Source organism: Sinohyriopsis cumingii, chromosome 1, assembly GCF_028554795.1.
Source record: "Sinohyriopsis cumingii isolate HCF-2022 chromosome 1, ASM2855479v2, whole genome shotgun sequence".
NCBI lineage: Eukaryota > Metazoa > Mollusca > Bivalvia > Unionida > Unionidae > Sinohyriopsis > Sinohyriopsis cumingii.
The window spans coordinates 137,822,665-137,847,701 of NC_142961.1; the positions used below are offsets into that span (position 1 = coordinate 137,822,665).

General features: G+C 38.8%; 1 protein-coding gene across 2 annotated transcripts in view; it reads left to right on the plus strand.

Moving 5' to 3' along the window:
- Positions 1-7,712: 7,712 nt before the first annotated feature.
- LOC149807936 (neuroligin-4, X-linked-like) overlaps positions 7,713-25,037 on the plus strand; it is a 145,977-nt gene continuing 128,652 nt past the window's right edge. The window contains exon 1 of one of the 2 annotated variants that reach the window (XM_089972132.1): positions 7,713-8,075. In XM_089972132.1, the coding sequence (XP_089828258.1) occupies positions 7,890-8,075 (186 nt within the window). In that variant the 5' untranslated portion in view covers positions 7,713-7,889. The remainder of the gene's footprint in view (positions 8,076-25,037) is intronic. The other variant, XM_089972123.1, reaches the window with a different exon arrangement.

A 25,037-nucleotide genomic window follows, 5' to 3' on the forward strand; every position in this document is an offset into this window, starting at 1 on the left:
TAATGATTGTCTGTAATCGGAAGCTGAAAGAACTGATAGAACTTGAAATATGGCCGTTAATTTATCAAAAGCCTCATTACGTTTGTCAAACCAACGAAACTTGGATTTCCTACTCGACAAATTGCAGCTATATTTCCGATAATATCCAGTTACATAAAACAATCATATCAGCTGCTTTTTTCTGATTGGCACTGGGAATTGCGTGACAGGACCTTAACGATTACAGGATTAGTAAAATGTCCCCCACAATATGTCCTAAAAATGTGATATCAGCACTGCAGATCTCACGTTTACATAAATGTAGTGTCAAATTTGCATCTCTGAATAGATCCATTTCCGAATAGTTTCCATGTGATCTTTCTAGTTGTCTTTGTAAATGGTGAAATCACTGATGTACAGATCACAGTTGTCTAAACCAGATGTCATCATGTCATTAGTGAATGGGGGTGGGGGGTACTCATGTTAATTAAATGCTGTAAGGTTGATGGGAAATTTGTCTTACCAAACGGCATCACTTTAATTTGATAACGTCCACTTGGAGTTGCAAATGGTGAAATTTTATATGAGTGGAATTTGCCAGACTCTTTTCAAAATGTCAGACTTGGTGACATATGTTTCATCTCCGGCTTTGACAAAGCTGTTTATGCTTCGTCCTCCCAGAAGTGTTAATGCTATAATTTAAGTCACTTTCATTCTTTTCAGTTGTATAAGCGTCATAATATTCAGCACACATAGGTTTATGAGGTTTGGGCAAGGGAGCTATAACTCTGTCATCAATACCTTAAACTGTAACAGTAATGAACAGAGAATTAACATCCTTATCCCAGTCGGTATCAAAGCAACATGATCGAGTCATATTTTTGAAAGCTTGATGAAATCGTTCCGAAACCCCATGACATTTAGGGCGATAAGCAGAAGATTTAAACTATTGGATGCCTAATTCATGCATAACTCGCTGTAAAATTTAGGCATACGATTTTACAATGATTAGATTAGACAGGTTTTGAAAGGCCACAAAGTGCAACAACAAAAAATTATCAAGGTATTTTTTGTAGTCGTAGTTTTAATATGCTTCAAAATAATTGCCTCTGGAAATCTTCTTGACGCAAACATTATGATCGACAAGTATTGGTTGCATTAATTTGGTCTTAGGTGACGGGCCGAGAGAGTCTACCATTATTCTACTTAAAGGTGTTTCAAATGGAGAAATACACTGCAGACGAGCCTTAGGTATCTTCTCCCATTTGACCAGTGTGACAAGATCTACAATAGCGACAAACATCATTTTTATGTTTCGGCCAAATAAAATGAATGTTGATTTAAAACAACAAAAATGGCGTAGATCATCCAGTGGGCTATTTTACTACAAAATTAGATAAGCAGCAGACAAATTATTCCACGCTCGAGAAGGGAGCATTGGCTTTAATATTTTCTTTGTAATGTATAGCAGTTCAGCTCCTACTCCGATTATTGTATTCAGTGATGACGAACACCTTACTTTCACACAAAAAAATGAGGAACAAAAATCAGAGATTGTTGTTGTGAAGTTTGAAGTCGGAGGATTGCAAAATTGATATTACGCACATCAAAGGAAAATATAATATGATTTTAGTTGCACTTTTACATGTATATGAGTACTACATTGCTTTATTTTGTACATGTTTGTATCCTTCATAATGCATCTTTGATGTAATTTTAATTTTATTTGTATATGACTAATATGTAAAAGAATCCTAAATTATATAACTATTTTCTTTGTAAATGCTGGTGTTATGTATATCTATATTGTGTGTTTAACTTTTGTTAATGATTGTATATTGTAAGGGTCATTTGTAAACATCATATTACCTAGATAAGTTCTGTAGCTGATAATAGACTTTAAAATAATGTAATCATTTTATGGACTTAATACCGTAGAGTCATATCAGTATACTACTGTTTAATTGACGGACTATACATACTTCTGTGTTATTTCACCTTCTTTTCATAAAACTGTGCGACTTTAATGGTAATCCGCTTAACACAAGTGAAAGCAGTGTTAAACTCTTTGATAAATCGTAAAAGCTTTAAAAGTCGTCTTAAAAATGCAAGTACTTCTTTGGCAACCGTAAACTCAACATGACTTGTAATGTTTTGCTGCTGTTTGATTCTGCATTGTCACTCGGTCTCTTTTCTCAAATCTCATATCTCCTAGCAAAAGTAATCGGGGTAGAACATCATTTGGCCAATTATGTAATATATTTGGAAACGAGAACTGCCCCCTATATGCCGAAATGTTTCCGCGTCCTTTATCAAAAGATAGAACCCTTAATTTCACATGACTGAAGCCTCTGGAAATTCTTAAAGAAGGATCTTTAACTCCCTCTAGGGAATTAGAGGGAGGTAATTCGTTTCATACTGAACAAAACATATGGGAAAGATGAACACATTTCTAACGAGCCTAAAAAGACACAGACAATGTTCTAGAGATGACGTTATACAGATAAATCATGGAATGAACAAAAAAGGAAAAGAATATCACGTTTCTGACGAAAAACTTTGCGGGAACACTGTTGTAAACCTGTTATCGGTTGTCTGACACTGTTGTCGGAAAACACAATGTACTGTAATTGGAAAAAAAAGACTTCGCAAGTTTTAGACAGAAAATGAGACTCAGTGTAACGTTTAGTGTTGATGCTGGATATTCCATTATCGTCAACGATGAGACTCATAGATGCGATTATGTTCCATAAAGTGGTAAAGTTTCAGCTCTTGAGGCACTCTTTTCCGCTTTGAAAAATGATATAAATTCATGCAAAAAAAGGACTATTTTGCCCGACAGGAAAAACAGTCGCTCAACAAACTGTGCAAGAGACAAAATATTGTCATCAAGTCAACAGGACCTGTGTTGTTATCATGAAAGCTTCTGACTACATCGCTGAGGCAAAAAGGCAACGAGAAATTTTATAAAACACTCTTGATCACCAAGCAACTGAATATGTTGCATAAATTAAAAGACATGCATTTCACGGGACACATTGGTGACATATTCCTAACTTACCTCCAAACTGTTGACCCCATAGGGATTTATGTTACTCCCTAAAATACACGACGATCGGGAACCCGGAGAGGTGATTCATTAAGGGAAACAACCATCCTACTGAGGAAATGTCTGAATTCGTTGATTATCACCTTTGTCCTTACGTGGAAAAGCTAATTTCATACATCTAAGACACCATTGACTATCTCAATAAAACACCAAAAACTGACCTTACAAATACCACTCTCTCCATGGAGTGTGTTCCTTATACATACCACACGAGGAGGGTATGACAGCCTTCAATGAAGCATAGGACAGTCGACCTGATCCTTCGCGTCACGTTTTGCTCTATCCATGGATTATGTCCCTTACGCATCCCACACGAGGAGGGTATGACACGTTTTGCTCGGAGACTGAGACTCAGGGAAACATTTAGTGACGATGATGGAGATTCCAGTGATATCACCAATGAGTCTTATAGATTCCCTCCGAAATGTGATAATTTGTCACCCTTTAGTACAGTTCCACCTCTTGAGGCAGTCTTTTCCGCGCTGGAAAATGACATAAATTCCTTATATATCTTACACAAGGGAGGTATCACGGTCTGCAAAGAAGCATGGGTTAGTCCACCTGATCCTCCAAAACCCAACATTATATTTAGTCAAACGTTTAATACATGTTCTCAAGTTTAATAATTATTTTATGCAACAGCCGTCACTTTCTACAAATTAATAGAACTGCAACGGGCACTCTAATTGCACAGACTTGAAATGGATCGAAATTTGCGACAATTTCGAAGTATTTTTTAATTCTCATATAATCTGCATGTTACGTTAAATTTATGTCGGAGTCATCAAAACAGGTCGAGTACCATTCTGAATACTCAATCTACCCAACGGAAGGGAAATTAAAGAAAAAAACGACCTGTATTCTAACATACTGGCTCACATCAATATATACTTCCGACCATCGGCCTTACAGTATGTTCATTGTACTAAATGCAGATGATCTAACATTCAGCCTTTATAAAGTGTCTTAGTCACCTCAAGGGCAACACAGAATGACAGGATACAGAAGGGATACATGGAGGAGGCTATTAACAAAACTTGAATCCTTGATAGAATACCCGTCTGAGATAGAAACCTAATGAAACTATTAACGTGTAACTTTCCACTCGGATTCCCCAAACCACAACAGGTTTTTTGGTGAAACACGTGCACACTACTTAGCCGTCGGAACGTCTGAAGCGTATATTTTGAAGACGTTCAGTACTTAAGGACCATCTGATACGTACCAAGGTAACTTCAAATAGGACCATAGGTTTAGGTATACAATTCTGCAAATACAAACGTTGACCAATTTTCGAACATATGCCCGAGACTGAATCGTTCAGAAATTGGACGATAAGAGTTAGCTCTACGATCAATCGGAAGTTCGGATGTCGAACAAAAAATACATGTATCTTCTGTCATACAAGGACCGTGCCACTCAGTATGTTGATTTCAGAAAGATAACCTATAATCAACAACACACAAAAAACATATTCGCAACAAAATCAAAACGAAAGTCATCAATCACTACAAATCGAATGCACATTCTCTGGAGTCCCTCAAGATATTAGCGGTTGAATAAAACTTGGCATGGACCGACAAACGCACATGCAAGGAATTACATTCGATACTGCAATTAAAAACTCTTGTGACGTTCGGACCAAATGAAAATGTCTAACCCTCACGCTGCGGTATAATCAAAATGACAGCGCAAGTCATCAGTTGTCTTTTTATCCAAAGTTCTTTTATCATTATCCAACAAAACGATTCTCTTGACATCTTTCCTTTAGAACCTCACTATATAATTTATTAAGCAAATTTTCTATATGGCGTCGCTGTTTCGTCATGGTATGTTTCCGTCCTGAATTATGAACCATTTCGGTTCTCCATATGACAGACACAATAACCCGCTCGTTTATTAATGTTACACAAATGATTTATATGTAATCTTTTGTAGAAAATACATCTAATATGTAAGAGTCGAGATAGTTTATTAATTTCATTTTTAGTGTTTGTTTTGTAAACTGTGTATGTATTCCCGTGACTAAAATCTTGTTTTAGCTCGAATGTTTTGGAAAACTGTTTCTAACTTAGGCCATAATTAGGTTTCGAAATGTGTAATGTATATATAGGTTACTGTATTTGTATGGGAAAATATGAACGAGATTTAGGATGGAATACTGTACGAACTTGGGAGTGCAGTATATCCTTCCGACAAAACGAGTTCATACTTTCCCATACAAATGCAGTAACCTTTTTATTATATGCTCATTTTTTTATTCTACCTAAAGTTTAATTATATAAACAAAATACACTACAAGAAACAACGTAAATGAATGAATGCCGTGTTCTAAACTAAATACACAAGCGCAGATTTGTCATTACACAATGACATCATTATTAATGCGCATATAACTCCGCCCAGATAAATTTGAACTTAGTCGCGCGCTCGACATAACTTTCGAAAGAAAATGGCGTGTCTAGTTAAAATTGAAATTTGCAGTCATATTGTGAATGAATGCGCATTGCAACAACCTTTCCATTTGATCTAGAATGAATATATTTTGGTATTTTGTTTCGATTCGACGAAAGTTTGTGATTTTGGACATGGATTCATCTGTGCAAATTATACATGAAATACATCGGATTGAAGTGGCGCGGGAGAAGCGTGTTTACGTCTGCAATGTATTTCTGTTTCTGTAATTGAATGTTTGAAATCATAATGTGGGAAAAATATGAAGTATTTCAATTGCAGTTATCAAAAATACGCTATGGAATTTAATGCTTATTTCATTTTGAGTGCAGTAAGGAGGATGCAATTGCACTTATCATCGAAATTACAGCACAATTTCGAAATGTGTAATCCAGTTTGAAAACCTATGACATGGCTCATGTAATTCGGATTTGCAGAATTAAGAAAATAAATTTTGAGGAAATTCAGGATGTAAAACTAAGTACATTTGTTTTTGACATTCGTATCACCAGCTAGAGAAGAGAGTATATGCCTTGTCACTTGTATGTTATTTGTAAGGACCTTATCTTCCGTCTTTTACATAATCTAGCTAGCCTAAATTCGTAACATTGTATCAACGCGGAATGTGCCAAAACAGTTTCTTTTGCAGTCCACCAAACATGTTTTAGTTCATTCAGATACAAATTTAAACACCACGGCGTAAAGAGCCTCTTACGCGAGTGTACATGATTTGTGTACAAATCAAAAGTGCTGGCGTCTGCGTCCATTATTTGTCTACAATAGAAAGTAGTTCCTTTATGCACGTGAATGCTATATGTGTATTGTCGCGCTCTTTCAGTATCAGGGAATACTGAACGATCCTGACAATGTAAAGTTAACGGGGAAAAAATGAGCATATATATATATATATATATATATATATATATATATATATATATATATATATATATATATATATATATATATATATATATATATATATATATATATATATATATATATATATATATATATATGTATGTATGTATGTATATATGTATGTATGTATGTATATATATATATATATATATATATATATATATATATATATATATATATATATATATATATATATATATATATATATATATATATATATATATATATATATATATATATATATATATATATGTGTGTGTGTGTGTGTGTGTGTGTGTGTGTGTGTGTGTGCGTGCGTGTGTGTTTGTGTGTTGTAACAGATAGCAGAGGTATGGATTTGATCTTGTGTATATGTTTGTGTATACTCACACACAGACATACTTACAACAATGTGTCTGGTACCATAGTCACAGTCTTAGCGCCAATATCTAGCCAACAGTATGAGTAAATAAACATTATATGAAATGGTTTCTTGTCTAGGTTGTAAATGTTTCGTCAATGGAGATATTTTAATAAAATGTTATCACTCTAAACCCTTAGTACATGTATAATTGTATTTAGTATTTTTTCCTTCAAATGCCTGAATTATTTTAAGTTAGCCAGTCTCTTTATATAAATATTGACCAATCGATCTTCACACATGTTGATTTCCTATGCGGCTCGTAAACCTACGGAAGCATAGACGGGACATAGATAAAAAAAAATTAGTACTAGTATCTTCCGGCCACGATATTGTTATTTCCTGGTCACCAGATACTATCACATTTCCAGAACAAAACGTCTTGTGACCACAAGGCAATACTTTCTTTTTACCAATGGACATTCCATCCTTCCGTATAAACTACACCGATTTTCGAACGCTGTTTATCCGAACTATTCGTATAGAGAGCTATATTCTGAAATATACCTCCCCGTTTGTTTGCATCCGTTATCAATTTAAATAAATAAACCTATAATTTTATCTTTAAAAAGTGCACAGAACTTAGTAATTTCATTTATTGATTTATAATTTCTAACTTGAATGTGACCACCTGAAAGGCAAATTTGTAGTTGTCATTCTTTTCCTCTGCTTGATTCGACATTGTACGTATTGCAAGCAGACGACATAGCATTTTCCATATATACACGCAGAGAATGGACTTGTACAAGATCTAGAAATGACTGGCAAACAGGCTCATATTTTTCACTGAAAACTTCCGTTTGGAACTTAACACGCAGGCGATGACGGTGTTAGGGAGCCACCTGGGCATACTCAGATTTTGAAATTACAAATAAACAAATTAACTAAGTTCTGTGCGTGTTTATTCCTATTTGTACTTTCACTTTTTTAAATCGGGGAAGGGGGTACAAACAAACGGGGAGGTATATTCAGATTATAGATCTAACTCTGGAGCTTGAGCGAAACCGACAAATCTAAACTCATGTAAACATGCTACATAGTTTGTTCTTCATGAGTGCTCTTTTCTGCTGCAGTGAGTCGCTGGAATTTATTGTTAGACAGACTGAAAATGGTCCAATTAGGGGATTCCAAGACGAAAGCCTTCCGGGTAAAATTGTGGAACAGTATCTAGGCGTTCCGTATGCTGAAAAACCCGTGGGAAACCTCCGTTTTGAGGTAACTCTCTCTGTCTCTGTTTCTCTATCTCTCTCTTGATGCAGTAAGTCACGGGATCAAACCCCGGCTGAGTCATACCAAAGACTTATCAAGAAGGTACTAGCAGCTGCCTCGCTTGGCGCGCAGTATTAAGTGGTCAGTCTTAGGACTGGTCTGCCTGGTGTCAGGATAATGTTACGATGACTAATATTAATTAAATTACGTTAAAAGTCCACTCACACAATCTCTCTCCCCCCCCCCTCCTCTCTCTCTCCCCCCCTCCTCTCTCTCTCTCTCTCTTATAAATATTCGCAGTGTCTAATTTATTTTACAAGAGATACTTTTTAAACCATCTAATACATATTCAAATTTGATAATGTTTGTACTAACTAGCATACAAATGGAGGTTAAAAGCATTACTTAGTCTATTTACTTTCGTAGCAATATATTTTTAGGGTGTCACTTTACAATGATACAAAGTGACATTTTATGTTTGTTTAAACAAAATTGATGTTCAAATATTGATTGATAGTTGCATTTTTCTGTATATGGTTGCATTTTAAGGCATTATTTAGTGCAGGTCATAACTGGAATATTTGGAGGAGAGCTACTAAATACAGTAGAGGTGCATTGAGGAACGATGTTCACAGCAGGGTAAAAATATGACGTAGCCGATGAGTATTGTACAAAACTAAAAATAATTTTAGTGCAAGGATGTGACAAAAAATATTTAAAGAACAAACAAAAGAAAGCATATAATCGAAGCTTTGAATGTTTTTGTTACTCTAAGGAACCTCACCAGGTCACTGAATTATTTACACAAAGTAAATTTTTTTTTGTACATGGAGATCGGCCATGTCAATGTAACACGGTTTCGGTTTTAAAAATAATGTATCGGACAATAATTGCTGGAGCTGTTATTTTCTTCTTTTTTCCTTTTCGTTTAAATATAATAATTTTTAATTTATATTTATTTTGCCTTCAGTAATTCAAGCATATTCTATTTACACATTTTTTAAAAATTTCTTTCTTGCTTTCAAAGTCTGTTATCTATTCAAAAGGTTGAGTTTGCAGATTAAAACAAAAACGATGTATTTTATCTTTAAAACGCTGCAATTTCAATTGGTTGCTTAGACATTGATGTTGTCATACATACTAGGGGTGGGGTCGGTGGCAGTCATACAGAGCCGGTGTAACTTGGCGAAGTAGGCGACCGCCTAGGATGTCAAGATGGAGGGGGTGGGGTGGCAAAATGCCGGTGCCCGACGCCATTGCCGGAGAAAGAATGAAGGCAGGAAAAAGAGAACGTCGTTGAATTTGCATTTTAACCTCTCACTACAGCTATAGCCTACTCCAGCTCTGCTGCCGCCAACTCGACCTAAATTATCATCTTGGCGGCTTGCTTTACATTACTGTATCACAGCAGCTGCTTGCAGCTTCAGGCGGTTGCTGACTCACCCTTACACCATAATAGTGAGGTTACATTCGTGGTGGTGGGGGGGGGGGGGGGGGGTCCGCAAGGTGTAAGGTTCGCCTAGGGCGCAAAATACCAATGAACAGGCCGTTCATTAGTGTCTATACCATGCCAAGGAGTTGGTTCTAAGTGCCTTTTCCGATAATACACCGAGACAGCAGGCAAGGGCATTGGCTTGGGAAGGTGTCACACCACTGACCCTTAGATTACAACTCCAACGTTCTACCAACTGAGCAACAGCGTTTACTCCCCCCCCCCCCCGAGAAAAAGAAACTGTGGGTCACTGAGTCATAAAGGGGTGGCACGTGTTTAATGTAAACTGAACGTAAAAAAAAAATCATTTATGACATTTTTAATAATGTCTCTGTTCATCTGCAAAGCATATATGGCATTCTTGCACGAGACTTGCGTGCATCAATTTTAGGTCACAATGCATTCTTTGCTGTAGCTTTTATGATGGGATTTTGATGTCCTCTATGTTTCTCTACACATTATTGGCTAATTACGGCTATACATTAACATTGTCATCGATATCTAAGTACATTCATGACACGAGAGAGAGAGAGAGACAGAGAGAGAGAGAGAGAGAGAGAGAGAGAGTATTTAAATGTTGAACAAAAATTGGGGGTAACGGTTCTTTGAGAGGACAACTATTGTATTTTGCCAGTGTGCCAATTGCTGCATTTTGAATTCCTTTTACAAAATTTTATTCTATTTTTCAGTTTGATTAGTGCATGTGTGTTATGTACATATGTGAGTGCGCACTCACAAATTGAATTTTGTCAGTACAGGATAACATTTCAACCATAGGTGCTGCATTATTTCAGATTAAACATTAAATTAGTAGACTTGCCAGCCTAAACTCAGGTAAAAACTATATTTATGATTGCGTATGCTCAGATAATCACCAATGGGTGCCATGTCTGGAGTTGCATGTGCATAAAATAAGAAACTGGTGCCTGTTCACATAATATATTCTCAATGAATATATCAAAATCAGAAATAAAAGTGCGTCGCGTGCCGTATTGCTTACAGCTAATGTACTCTCTCTCTCTCTCTCCCTCTCTCTGAAACTATTGTAGCAACTTATTAGTCTTAAGCTGAATAACAGAAAAGAGCGAAAAGCAACAAGTTTTGGAAAATTCAATAAATACAAATTAAAAACAGAACTCAACATTAAGATTGATTCTGCTTTGAATATCCAAAGCAAGAATGAATAATCCAAACGTAAACAAGATTATATATCATCTAATTGACATAGGTTTCAATTACCATTTTCTGAAGAAAAAAACTCTGTCAAATTAACTAGGAAATTTCCATTCTGGAAGTTTCTAAGGTTAAAATCAAGACTGTAATTTTAAGTTGAAGTAAACAGGTTTACTACTAACTCAACTCAAATTGAAGTAAACATGTTCACTACTATCTCAACTCAAATCGAAGTAAATATGTTTACTACAAACTGAACTCAAATAGAAGTAAACATGTTTACTACTAACTCAACTGAAGTAAACATGTTTACTACTAACTCAACTGAAGTAAACATGTTTACTACTAACTCAACTCAAACTGAAGTAAACATGTTTACTAAAAACTCAACTGAAATAAACATATTTACTACAAACTCAACTGAAGTAAACATGTTTAATACTAACTCAACTCAAACTGAAGTAAACATGTTTACTACTAACTCAGCTCAAACTAAAGTAATATGTTTACTACTAACTCAACTCAAATTGAAGTAAACGTGTTTACTACTAACTCAACTCAAATTGAAGTAAACATGTTTACTACTAACTCAACTCAGATTAAAGTAAACATGTTTACTACTAACTCAACTCAGATTGAAGTAAGCATGTTCACTACTAATAATGATCTTAATGTTTCATCCACAATAATAGAGAAATGTTAGCTATGTCTTATGATGTTTACAAAATCAATGTCCTTGGTCAGGTACACCATTAACTTGATTTCGGACACGGTCACGTATAAAATACAGATATACATAATCCTTGTGGAAAAGCCAACAAACATTTCAAATTAAATATACATAACATGATGTTGCTGATGGAATTAACTAATATAAACATTCGAGGTGTTCGATGTTGTTTACTACTTACACAAACATTATTCGAATTCCTTATTTACTCCAAGTTAGGGCGTTGCAAAATGGCGAGTTTTCGACGAAATTACAACAGGGCAAGAGGGCACACTATTAAGCTGGACCATCACTACCTCCCTCCAAAGACAATGTTAGTTTTCAAAAACTACATAAATACATACATACATACATACATAACACCTCGGATGCGGGAGGTCGTGGGTTCGATCCCCGGCCGAGTCATACCAAAGACTTACAAAAATGGTACTAACAGCTGCTTCACTTGGCGCTCAGCATTAAGAGGTTAGTGTTAGGACTGGTCGGCCCGGTGTCAGGATAATGTGACTGGGTGGGACATCATGATCACATACGTAACATATGCTACAGGCAAATAACAGTATGCTACATATATACGTGAAATATGATATAGTCAGAAAATGTGGATTTGAGACTATTTTATCATTGAGGTACATCTGTTAAATGTCTACTTCCTAATTTTTACAACTAGGTAAATCATGTTGTCAGTTCTAACATCCTTTTTAATTTGGCGTACTACGTTTGTTTGCGTTTTAGGTATACAAGTAAATTTTTTCTCTTCCTTGTTGGAGATTGAAATCAATTTCCAGCATATCATGTATTATCCAAAGAAGAACCATTTCGGTACACTATGCTATACTGTAAGTCTCTCTCTCTCTCTCTCTCTCTCTCTCTCTCTCTCTCTCTCTCTCTCTCAGTTGAAGATAGTATCAGGTGATCTAGACATCTTTCTTGCCTTTTTATCGCACTTTCCTTCTCTGGTTCTGGTGTTGATTCAGGTATGCAAAACTAAAACCCATAATATTATTCTGAGTCATGATCACATGATCATATGATCACATATTGGTACATGCTGAAATTTCGTATCGTATGCAGATATTATCTGGCGCCACGGGCACCTGATTCTGGGGAAACTAATGTGTACACTGTGTTATATGGTGAGTGTACACATTAGTTTCCACAGAATCAAGTGCGTGTGGGTGGATCTAGCCTAGATTTTCTGTATCTAAATGTGTTTGAAACACCTGCTTTTAATTCCTCGCCAAAGAGTCAGGTACTAATTGCAGTAAGTAGTTTTCCAAACTCAAGTTAGTAATAGGACTTTGGTTCCATCAATAAAACAATATCTCTATATTTTTCAGTTACAGCTGGGATAACCTATTGAAAGATTCACTTTTGTCGTGCCTAAAATTGTGGTTTGGAGTTTTGCTTACCTGATTTTTGTCATCATTCTAAAAAAGTAAACATTATGGGCAGTTATGTCCGCCACTTGAAGGACAATGGGATTTACACGAAGAGAAAGTCCCAGAGCCCCTTTGGAGACAATGGGAATTTAACATGGAAATGGCGTCTGGGAAACAATACAAATTTAGTATGGGTGACATCACGGCACAGGACACAGGGGGAAAAACTTGCAATGCAACACTGTTACAAGTGACTGACCTCATTTAGCACTGAATTAGTGGCAGTGCTAGGGTTTATAGGGGCAGAAGGATTTGATGTGTACAAAGGGGTTTATACGGACAAACAAAGCATACATAGACAATCAATCAAGTACTTTATACAACACAAAGGCAAAAATAATTGGGAGGCAATAGTCAAGGAGTATCTCTTTTCAAGGCACAGGGGTGGCTCTGAAAATGGCTGTTAGGGGTTGTTAACTAAAGTTAACATGTGGAACATCGCACTGATCTTCTTTTCTTCCTTACTCTTCAATGACAGAGGGACCGTGCATAAAGACTCTTTTCAGACAGCCTTGCCTCTCGACATAAATCCTTCTCATCCAAATATCCATATGTGTTATCTTCGTGATAGCCCATGATGATGTCACATAGATGGCGTAGTCCTGGCTGAACAGCATCTCCGAAATCAAGGTAGACTGCTGAACGTTTTTTAACATCTTTTCATGAGATCAGTGAGAGTGCGGAGTTTCTATTCCAATCAGTAGGGCACTGCGTGTGACGCCACATAATATATATATATATATATATATATATATATATATATATATATATATATATATATATATATATATATATATATATATATATATATATATATATATATATATTATGTGGCGTCACACGCAGTGCCCTAATGATTATATATATATATATATATATATATATATATATATATATATATATATATATATATATATATATATGAAAATACATTACAAAACATTCTGGGGCGAAATACAGACAATGGGATTTGAACATGGGGAATATTGGTCCTGTCTACTTTATTTCTTTCTTTTTTTTGGGGGGGGGGGCACCAGACAGATGCCCCCCTCATTTCCAAAAACATAAAAAGTATTTTATGTTTGTGTGTTTCCCCCTCAGATGTGTTGTATGTTGTTTTTTTTAAACAGAATTTTATATCAGAAATTTAGTGTTTAGAATTTTTGATGGGGTATTTATGTTTCAGGTGTTATATAAGGAGTGTTCGTCCGAGCCTGGTTTCCCTCACCTTGCTCGAAGTTCCTTCCCTTGAAATTTTTGTGACCTTTTCCTTGGTCGCCTAGGTCTAAGTGTTTGCTATATGTAATGGTGCTATATTGTGTGTATGCTATTTTTTCTGCATGTTTGAGACAGCAAGTATAGATCAAATATCTTTCCCAGTTGTATTTCTTCCTAATGTGTATTTAAGATCCGTTATGACATGTTATATTTTATCTTTTAATTTGTTTTATGGTTTTCGAATTTTGACGATGGAACGGTGAACTATTTAGATTTTGTAAAAAAAAAATCCTATTGTATTATTCCAGTGATAATATGTGTCGTTCCTCGTAATAGTTTTTAAAGATGTTGATAGGTAGGTTACGCTCGATCCAAGGACCACACTTCCTTATTCTCTATGTGTTTCTCCTAGGGTCGAGTTAGGCCTCCTTTATTTAGTTTATCTGATTATTCTTTATTGAAAGATCCAAAATTGTGTATGAGACCACATTACTGTGTAGTGGTCAACCATACAGTACGGTAGCTGTATGGTTTTTAAGATGTAAAAGAAGTTAGTATGGCTTTAAACTAAGTGTTATCCTGTATGCATTTTTGTCTCTGTGTGGGCCTGTATACGGACGAGGGAAAATGAAGTTGTTGTATAGGGACAATAGGAATGGAACATGTATGGTGACATTATGGTACTAGCGATTGGTAACAATGTTGCAATGGCTGACCTCAATCGGACCAAACAGCAACAAAAACCTAGAACGCTTCGCGTGGTGGGACTACAGCGACATAGACATCTATAACGCATACAGCACATATATGGCAAAGAGAATAAATATATTTTCGAGATATATGAGTGGCCCCGAAAAGGTCGTTTGGTTTTTATGTTAACATCATTGCCATAACACAGAGGGAATCGCATAGGTCTTCTTTTCTTCCTCAAACTTGTTCTGATTTATGGGCCGTAGATGAGAACTCGCTTCAGACAGCCTTGTCTCTTCACATAAATTCTTCTTTTCCAAACGCTCGTATCGGTGATCCGGATATTTGTCCATGATGGACATACATGGTAAGTCCGTGCGGAACAGCATTGACGATACGAGGGTAGATGGTTCAATATTAGTTAACATCTTGTGACGAGAACAGGTAAAGGGAATGAAATGAACTGCTGTTATTTATAGTGGAAGAGCTAATCGGAACGGATGAGTTCTTTCACCAATCCTAACACGCGTTATACAATTCAGTCACAGTGGAGTCTGTCTTCCAATTTAAAGAGAGCTGCATATGTTATCTTATGTAGATGCGCTAGAGTCTGTGCGCTGTGAATCATGGCGACGGGGTTTTCAAACCTGACGGAAACAAAGAAGATGATGGATTGGGGTGCACCGGCAGTGGAGACGAGAAGCGATATTATTGCAGCGGCTACCAAAGTCAACGCACTCTTTACTTCCAGGAGAGACAGATTTTAATTGGGATTTAGTCGATTTACTTTCTTCTTCGCCAGAATTTGTTCCTGTACCAGCACCTTCGCCGCCTTCTCCTTCTATACCACACGTCTAGCATTTTAGACAGAGACAGAAAGAAAAACTGGAGAAATTTTTACAGCAGCAGAAAGAAGCAGAACATGCTTTTCTCCTTCTACAGCAACAACGAGAAGAAGAGGCAAGGTCTAAGAGAGAAGGAGGAAAGTGAAAGTCAAACGGTGACGGTACTCTTATATATTTAAGCAGAGTTAAAGAGTCTTAGACAAATGTATCAGACTTCTTTATTACGACCCAAGAGAAAAAGACCTTCGAACCAAACAGCCCAACCCTGTTGCTGCACCTAAGATACCATCCCTAGTGATTTCTACCAAATCATCATCGACAGGAGCAAGTCCAGAAGTAGGCCTTGGCCGTGGCAAAGGCTTAAGGTAGTTAAAGCTGATTACGTTCCATTCCAGTGGTAAATTTCAGGGCCAACCACTTCTCTCGAAAAGATATAGTATTCATTTTTCTAAAATCAATTAAAACTCAAAATCCCTATTTTGCCTATAATGTATGTGCGTGAATGCGTCAGTGTAAGTAGTGAAGTGGGTCACCCTAGCCTCAATGGGAATTATCATTACAGAGACCCCTGGGTCACTCTGGCCTCAATGGAAATTTAACATGGAGAAAAATCGTGGGTCACTCTAGCCTCAAGGGAAATTTAACATGGAGAAAAATCGTGGGTCACTCTAGCCTCAAGGGGAATTTAACATGGGAAATAGTCTTGGGTCACTCTAGCCTCAAGGGGAATTGAACATGGGAAAAAAGTCTTGGGCCACTCTAGCCTCAAGGGGAATTGAACATGGGGGAATAAAGTGTGGGTCTATTTAGGGACAAGAGGGGAATTGAACATGGGATTTGTTTTTTTTTTTAAATTTAAAAAAGGGGTAGGCAATGGAAATTCATTCTCTTTTCGAGAAATATGGGTGGCCCTGAAAAGGGCCTTTGGGTTTTTTTCTTCTTCTTCTAGCTCCTTAACATCTTCCACCATCCTCTTATTTTTTCCATCATTCCTTTCTTCTTCTTCTTTTCTGTTTCCGGCATCCAGGCCGGGTGACCCATGGCTCGGAACTTCTCTTGGATTTTCATCCAATTATTGTTAAGCCGCTCAAACTCTTCCTTTTTCTTTTTGTTTTCCACATCTTTTCTTTCCTTTGACCACTTTTCTTTGATCTTCTTGACCTCTTCGGTCAGCACATTCCTCATTACTTCTTCCGCTTTCTTAAGCTTGTCTAAGCCCCACTTCTCAAAAGACCAATCTGTCCATTCTACAATGTCTTCTAAAAAACACCTTACACTCGTCACATAAACTATCGCTTCTTTCAACTTACCCATTTTCACATACGGTGGGTTAATTAAACCTCTGATTCTCTTCTCCTCATCCTCTATCATTTCTTTTACAATATCGATGGCTAAGTGGAGGCTGGTTACTTGTCTTGAGACGAAGTCTTTTGTCACTGCATGCATCCATTCCTGTTCAAGCCTTTCTGCTACATTCAATCCATCCACCATCCAATACCAACTTCCCATAAGGTTGTTATACAAAACGGAAGCTGCTGGCATCTTCTTGTTTGCTTATTCCGTAGAATGGGCTCCAATGGCAAACACTGTTAGTTTTATACTTAAAGCGCGGACGTGATTGAAAACATCCCCCCAAGACATAAAATTGATATTACCTAGATCATGACCAAACAACGCGCGGACGTGAAGGAAAACATCCCCCTACTTTCTCATTTCGTATAATAAAACCCAAACTATACTCTCCACACACGCTAAGAAACCCATAATCTACTATTCACACAAACATACCTGAGCTCTTACAAACACTAACACACAAACACATACCCTCACACTATGAAAAGAAGAGTCAGTGTTTATATTCACACTACTCTACCTACACACATTGGCAAATTGATGGTTATTTCTTTTCTAGAGTATTGGGTAGCCCTGAAAAGGGCTGTTGGTTTTTTTAAAACTCCAGATGCACCTATCTAATGATGGCACCTTCCTGGCCTGGCGCCACACACGCATCTTCTTCCCCAGTCTCCTTTCACCTTTCTTCTTGGGAGTGCAGAGGCGGGATATGTGGCTTCAGAATCCCAATTTTCTGTCTCTGGGATTCTGAAATTTCCTCTCTCCTCTTCTTTGTTTCTTCTCTCCTCCTCCTCTTCTTTTCTTCTTCTTTCCTCCTCCTCCTCTTTCATTCTTGCTTCTTCGACAATGGCCTCCGCGGCCAGTTCATTTAGTATGCGCCTGGCATATTCCAGGTGCATCTGGAGTTCTAGCAGTTTCACAATTCTGGTATTCATTGTTTTGTCAACGAATGAACAGGGTAGCTAGGCTGTCCAGCGAGTTTCAATTTATAGTGAAAGCGCGGACGTGAAGGAAAACATCCCCCTAAAAACATAAAATTGATCTTACCTAGATCATGACCAAAGAAACAACGCGCGGACCTAAAAGAAACACTCACTTTTTTATGCTACCCATTCCTATTCTAAAATTTTTTTTTCATTAATCACTTCAATACACTATCCACATACGCAAAGCAATCCAATCCAACCCCAAATCTACTCTCCCCACACCTCAAACAGCCAAAAAAAACCAAACATCATATTAATCTACTATCCATACCAACGTACGTGAGCACTTACAAACACACAATCCTATACAAAAACACATACACTCGTACTATTAAAAAAGAGTTAGTGTTTATATTCACACTACTCTACCTACGCACATTGGCAAATTGATGGTTATTTCTTTTCTAGAGTATTGGGGTAGCCCTGAAAAGGGCTGTTTTTTTTTGTTTTTTGTTTGCTATGGCAATCTTTTAGTTTCTAAGAATGCGATATCTTCTGAGGATAGACTTTCTGGCGATAGGTCTGCTTCTTCGGAAAGAGAAGAAGAACTCTTTGGTGTCGATACGACAATCGACAAAGCCTCTGTCAGCTTCAGGTTGCTGCTGCTGTTGTTGTTGTTGTTGTTGCTGTTGCTGCTGTCTCTGAAGTCTGTACTTCTCTGTCCATTCTTTTTTCTCCCTGTTCACTTCTTCTCTGAAGAGCTCTTCTATCAGGTCTTCAGTGACTTTTAACATTCTCACATTCTCTATTTCTTCTGGCTTCGGTATCAGACTGTGTCTGACCCTATGCAAATTCACGTAGGCTTCGTTTAGCTTAGCTAGTTTGGAGCACATCTTCGTAGGAGGATGAGTCGACAATGGATGGTTAGACTGGAAACAACCCGGTTCTTAAAGTCAAAGCGCGGACGTGAAGGAAAACATCCCCCACACGGATTTCGAGCCGCAACGTTCAGTGAGTGTCATGAGAGGGATAGTAAGAAGTGAAAGAGCATCAATCAAACATTCTTATAGCTAAACAAAAGACAAAGGCATTTTTTTCAAAACACAACATTTTTATTCAAAAATCACTTAACACTAAACAACAACTCTAACATTTTTTTTAACAATAATCCAACATTATAACATCAAACATTTTTTAAAAAAAATGACAAACACTTCTTCAATTCACACTCTACTTTAAACAGAGCTGACAACGTTGTGAATGAAATTGTGATTTCCACTGTTGGAAATCATTAGGCCATTGATGTACACTACGTTTCCTAGCTTGAGACAAAAGATAAGCATAATGGTCACAAAACCATCGATCTACTTTCATATCGTTTCTAGAAGAAGAACGAGGATCAAAATGAGTCACTAAATGTTCTAAGGAATAGCCCAGGCTGCGATGATGCAGAAAATACACACAGTACTGTCCACACACCAAGGAATCTGTGCCTTGTAATTTCACATTATTGAATCGGGTGGTCTGAGCATTTCTTCTCATAAAGTCAATGATATCGTCTTCCAAAGGGGGCAATCCGTACGAATCGAAATATTCCAGACATCCTTCTTGAGGAAAGTAGACGGCTACCCAGTGGGTTCCTGGGAGATGACTGTCGTTCGTGTTGATCACATAAGCTTGATGGTCTTGAGGTTTGCGATGAGAGAGTTCATCTTTAGCACAGACGACAGGATTCCAAGAAGCCGTGTACGAACTGTGGTTCAAAAGGTAATAAAGTTCCCAGGTATCCATTTTGTTTTGTGTGTTTTTTTCTTCACAGGTAATAATAAGTCGTCAATTCGATCCTGACTTTTTGCTTGAAAATGTGTGACAAATAACCGTTTCTTCGTTTCGTCTCCTCACTTTGATTCAGGAGAGCTTCGATACGATGGATCTCTTGAGTGGTTAATGGTGGACAAGAATGTTCACGCAAGTCTTTATACCACTGGTGCCACACGTCTTCGTCCGAGATGAGACTCCAAGCTTCGTTCAGATACTCGTCCAATTTTTCTTCTTGACTTAACATCAGGCATTTATCGTGTTGAATTTGACTGGGATGATCGTTTTGACATCCATAGCAATTTTTCTTGATCAATTCCGTCATTTTTTCCACCAAGTGTTTGGCAAAACAGGAGACTAAGTGGGCTTCTTGTTCTGGCCATCTTAACTTCATCATGATCACTTCTTCTTTTTCCATGGTCTCCTCACATTCCATCTCCAAAGTTTCTCCACTAGGTAAAGAGGGATAACAGTCTTCCATAGCTTCTAATAGTCTAGAATGACTTCTCTCAAACTGTTGATTTCTATGGTATTATCAAATTCTGCATACAGGATGACGTTCACCGTGTTTGGTAGAGCATTCGCAAACTGAATTTCCACTCGAATCTGGCCGGATTTTATAGGGTGGAAATGTCCCTCGTCGCTGCCTTGGTCAGGAGTGAAATCGAAAGCCCACAAAGCATAGCCTCCTTCATAATCGTCGTACGTAATGCCGTGACTGGTGTTGGTTCCTAACTGACCAGTGGCTTCGTACAGGGACAAGTACGATCTCAAGTAATTCTTCTGGGTAAAGTTAGGTTCGAAAGGTCGGGTACACAAGGTTTTGCCATCGCGACTGACTTCAATCTTGGACACATTGTTATGCTTAAACTCAAAAGGATTTTCGTTGTAGGCTCTGTTGAAGGCTGCATTGCTTACGATGCCAAGGATTAAACGTTTGGGTAGCTGTCCTTGGAACAGATGATCTTCGATCATAGATCGCTGTCCAGTGGGAATCGTGAACGTTTTCACTTCCACGCGACGTATCGGATACTTGGCGGTCGTTCTGCTCAACGTCCGACTGATGTCGTTTCCCGCTTTAGGTAACACTTCTACGCGACGCACGTAGAGCCTGGCTTCTTGAATGATGGTTTTGTAAGTGGCATCAGCAGCAGCCATCAAATGGAAAGTGGCACTGCTGCGATTAAGTCTCAAGCGGATATCCACCCCGTTCAGCAAATACTTTTCTTGTAACCACATGTCCAAATGCAAACGATCCATCAGTTCTAAACTACGACTTACATGAATTTTCTTTCGTCGTTCTACAAATCCCGTTGGATATGAAGCATCCCCAGCAAGTGTAATGCCGTTGAACTTAGTCGCTTGGTCAGGTTTCCATACCACGCAAGCATCCAGATGAGTGTTCTTGGCTTCTTTTCCGTACGTCAAGAGATTTTCCAGGTACGCTCGGTAAGGGTAAGTATCCATGCTGCTGCTGACCAGTTTGTTATTCAAGTACAAGTCCACTTCGCTAAACAAGGAATGCATGCAATTGTTGACGGGAGCTACTGCATCATCATTGTCTAGGTTAGCGTTGGGTGGTTCGATCACTTTCACTTTCAAGTACAAGTAACTGCTATTCAGATCGATGTAATCTTCGGGCTGTCCTTTGATTTCAAACTCGATGGGAGCGGAATCGGTCAATGAGGAGACGGGATGAAATTCCACCCACTGGGATTCTTGCATGGTCATCATGGTGGGGGGCATGGCAAACATATCCAGTTCCGACTTGGAACAAGCACATGACTCTCGGTGCATCATTTTTTGTCTCTTTCTCAATAATCGAAAACGTCTAAGTCTCGAACGGTTCTTCTTTTCTTGGCCTTTCTAGCTTGAAGTCTGGTGAAAGGGTGTTTTCTTCGTCGTCTCTTTCTGCCTTGTCCTTGCTGAATGCCTGACTCGGTAGCGTGCAGGGCATTTATAGGTGTTTCTCGGCGGCCCAAAAGGTCTTTGCCCGTTTGCAGCAAGACATTTTTGCCTTCCCTCATGAAGGCTTCTTTAGGGTTTTGTTTGTCGATGATGACATTTTGGAGAAATTCTTTGCCTTGTGTGAGTGCCGCATCTTTCAAGGCGTGCAATCCGCGTGTCACCATCGGTTTCAACACCGGAAACACCGAACGAAAGACCGATTTTAACATGTCTCCTAAACCGCGTCCTCGCTGTCGTGCAACCCCTCGGTACACTGGATACATGACTTACGAGTCGTGAGAAAACCGTTTTCGAAAATGGAGTTTCACCGTGACTTTTCCTTTGGTGAATGGAATATTTTGTCCCAGATCTCCTTTTATAGCAATGTTGACCGTGTCCAAATACGACTTGCTGACAGGCAAATAGTGAGGATGGACAAATTCGCGGTGGACGTGGTAAGTGTTTCCACCTTCCTCGTCAGTGGCTGTGGCAGAATTTACTTTGAAAGGAATGACACGCAGTAATGGTACGGAGGTGTGTCCCACCACGTTGTACTCCACCACATCGGAGTACACGAACATCAAATTCAGTCCTTGGTTCAGTTCTACCGGGAAACGAAAATACCTCGCAAAATGCATGTCGTTGTCAATCTCTGCTTTCTCAATCTTTTTGGTCTGCTTATCCGTGACCAAATTGAGGTCTCCACCCAAAATGTCATACAATCCAGGGCAAAATTTAATACGTATACTTTTTTCCTCACTTTGAAATTTGATGAGTAGACGGTGAGACTTTTTGTGGTACTCAATGGTGACACGTTTATCTACTTTGGTGAGAACTTTGTCAAAGGTTGCATAGAATTTGTTAGCGATGGCTTGCACCAGATGTTGACCACTAAAATTATGGCCTGGGCTAAATTTAAAGTGATAAACGAAAAGAGGAGGAGAAGGGTCACTGCTGCTGCGGGGTAATGGGCTCTTTACAAGATGTGAGATATGTTGAGGACAGCCCGTCATGTGTTGCTGCAATGTTGGGTCCAAAATTTCGACGTCAAAAGTGTTTTGAGTTTCAGTGATGTTTTTGATTTGTGTTGGGTGAATCATTTCTACCAAAGCCACTTCCAAATGGGCTTCGTGATCTAAGGGGATGGCCTGAGGTAATTTGGCCGTGTAACAGCACAACGTGTTGTGGGGAAACACCTCCATGGAACTGTCACTGGGTAAGGTTAAGTAAAATTGGTTTTGGTGACTCATAATTCCAGAGTTCTGTGGCTGTCCGAGGGGTTACTGGACGTCAGAGGCGTGTCTCCGTTCAAAATGGGGTTGTGGTTGTTGTTGGAGTGGTGACTGACACTGGCACTGGACACAAGGTTCCCGTTCGAGGAGAATTTCAGGGAGGGATTGGGAAGCAGGTAACCGATGCAACTGCTCAATAAAATGGTCCACAATTGTTTGTCTCCTTGTTGCAAACTCAAATTGGCGATGGCTGCCCCGATGACACAATACACCACGAAGATTTGGCAGAAAAAGACGAGTTGCGTTTTAGGCACACGTTCGCCACACCACACCCACAAAGATTGTTTTTGTAAATCTTACACAGGAGAACTGGGTGAAGGAGGAGTGGTCGACGTAGCTGCGTCTGTGTGAAAGGGCATGATGGTCACTTCTTTTTATAGTCGATGACTTGCGAAGCGTCGATCCAAGAATCAAAACTGGGTGGATATCCTTTCCAACGTACTTTCACTTCTTTGACACGTCGTTTGCCCACTTTACGGGTTCTGCGTTCGAGAATGCTTTCGATGTCGTACACGTCGTCTTCTTTTTTGGTGACACGTTGTAACTCGGGCAAATAAAACGTTCCTTTGAGCACTTCTCCGTTCATGTCTTCCAATTTATAGACGGCAGGATGACGGCCATGCACTCGTCCAGTGACACGAAACAGTTCGGTCGTCCAGTTAGGTAAGTAACCTTTGTCAAAAGTGCGTTTGGTTTTGCCAATGCGCACCCAATCTCCTACGGCCAACTCTCCACTTTTCTTGGGGACAGCCCTCGTCGGGGACGTACCAAACAGGCGCTCAAAGACCAACACTTCGTTGTCGGGAGTCACTTCTACCGGGGCACGTCCGATGCTTCGATGGTAAGATTGGTTGTACGCTTGCACTAGGTGCGGTAAGATGTCGATGTACTTCAGAGTGTGGTGATGCGTAAAATATTTCCACATGCGTTCTTTCAAAGTGCGTTGAAAACGTTCCACGATGCTGGCTTTGGTTTCGGGATTCTCGGTGGTAAAAAAATGAATGTCACGTTTCTTTAATTCTTTTTGGAAAGCTTGGTTCAGAAATTCGGTGCCTTTGTCCGTTTGCCATCGAAGAGGATGACGACCGCTTTGTTTCAACACCCGTTGCAGGGCTCGCACTAACTCGCTGCTGGATTTGGAAGTCAAGGGCACGACCCAGGCAAATTTGGAAAAGACGTCGATGACACAAAACAAATATTTGTAGCCACGATTGTAGCTGGCCAAATGAGAGACATCGGCTAACTCGGCTTGCCATTGATGATCGATACCTTCCACTCGGGTACGACTTCTGGCAAACTTGCGTCGAATGGGTTTGTGTAAAGTGTAGGTAGCTTGTTCTTGTAACCATCGTTGCACTTGAGGTAAACGGAGACTTTTCAGTCGAGTTTTGGCAGCACGATACAATTTTTGAACTCCTGCGTAACCTGCAGGATGCGAGGGATCGTAGTAAATGCTGGCTAAGACTTTTTCCATTTTTTGTGTTGGTTGGTGTGTTAATAAGGCACCCACTCTTGGAGGATGCTACTCTTTTTCTATTGGGGTATTTTTTTGGACTGCAATGCTTTGCGTGTGCAACCGGCAATAGGTGTCGAAGAGGAGGATGTCTGAGCGGAGGATATCGGTTCTTGTTTCACTTCTGTCTTCACTTCTGTCTTCACTTTCTTTTTCTCTTGTGATGAAGAAGGGGTGGCCATCATCTTTTTAATCCATCCAATTCTGGAGGTAGGTGGTGTTGTTAACTTGCGTACTTTTTCTGGTGGAGTTTGAAACCCTTCTTCTTCTTCATTTTCTGTCTTGGTCACTGGTTGTGCTGGGACTGGTACTGGTACTGGTGATGGTGCTGGACTTTTCATCAAGGTCTTAAAATCTTTCAGAGTGGGTAGAGCTGTTTCGTCTAAAGCTTTCTGGTGAAAGAGTTGCAGTCGTTGCAAAAGTTGACCGTACCTTTGCGATTTTTCTGTTTCGGAGAAATCTTGGCGATCCATCAAGGACTGCAATTCGTGTTGTAACTGGGACATCTCGCTCAAATTGGGATTGGGAG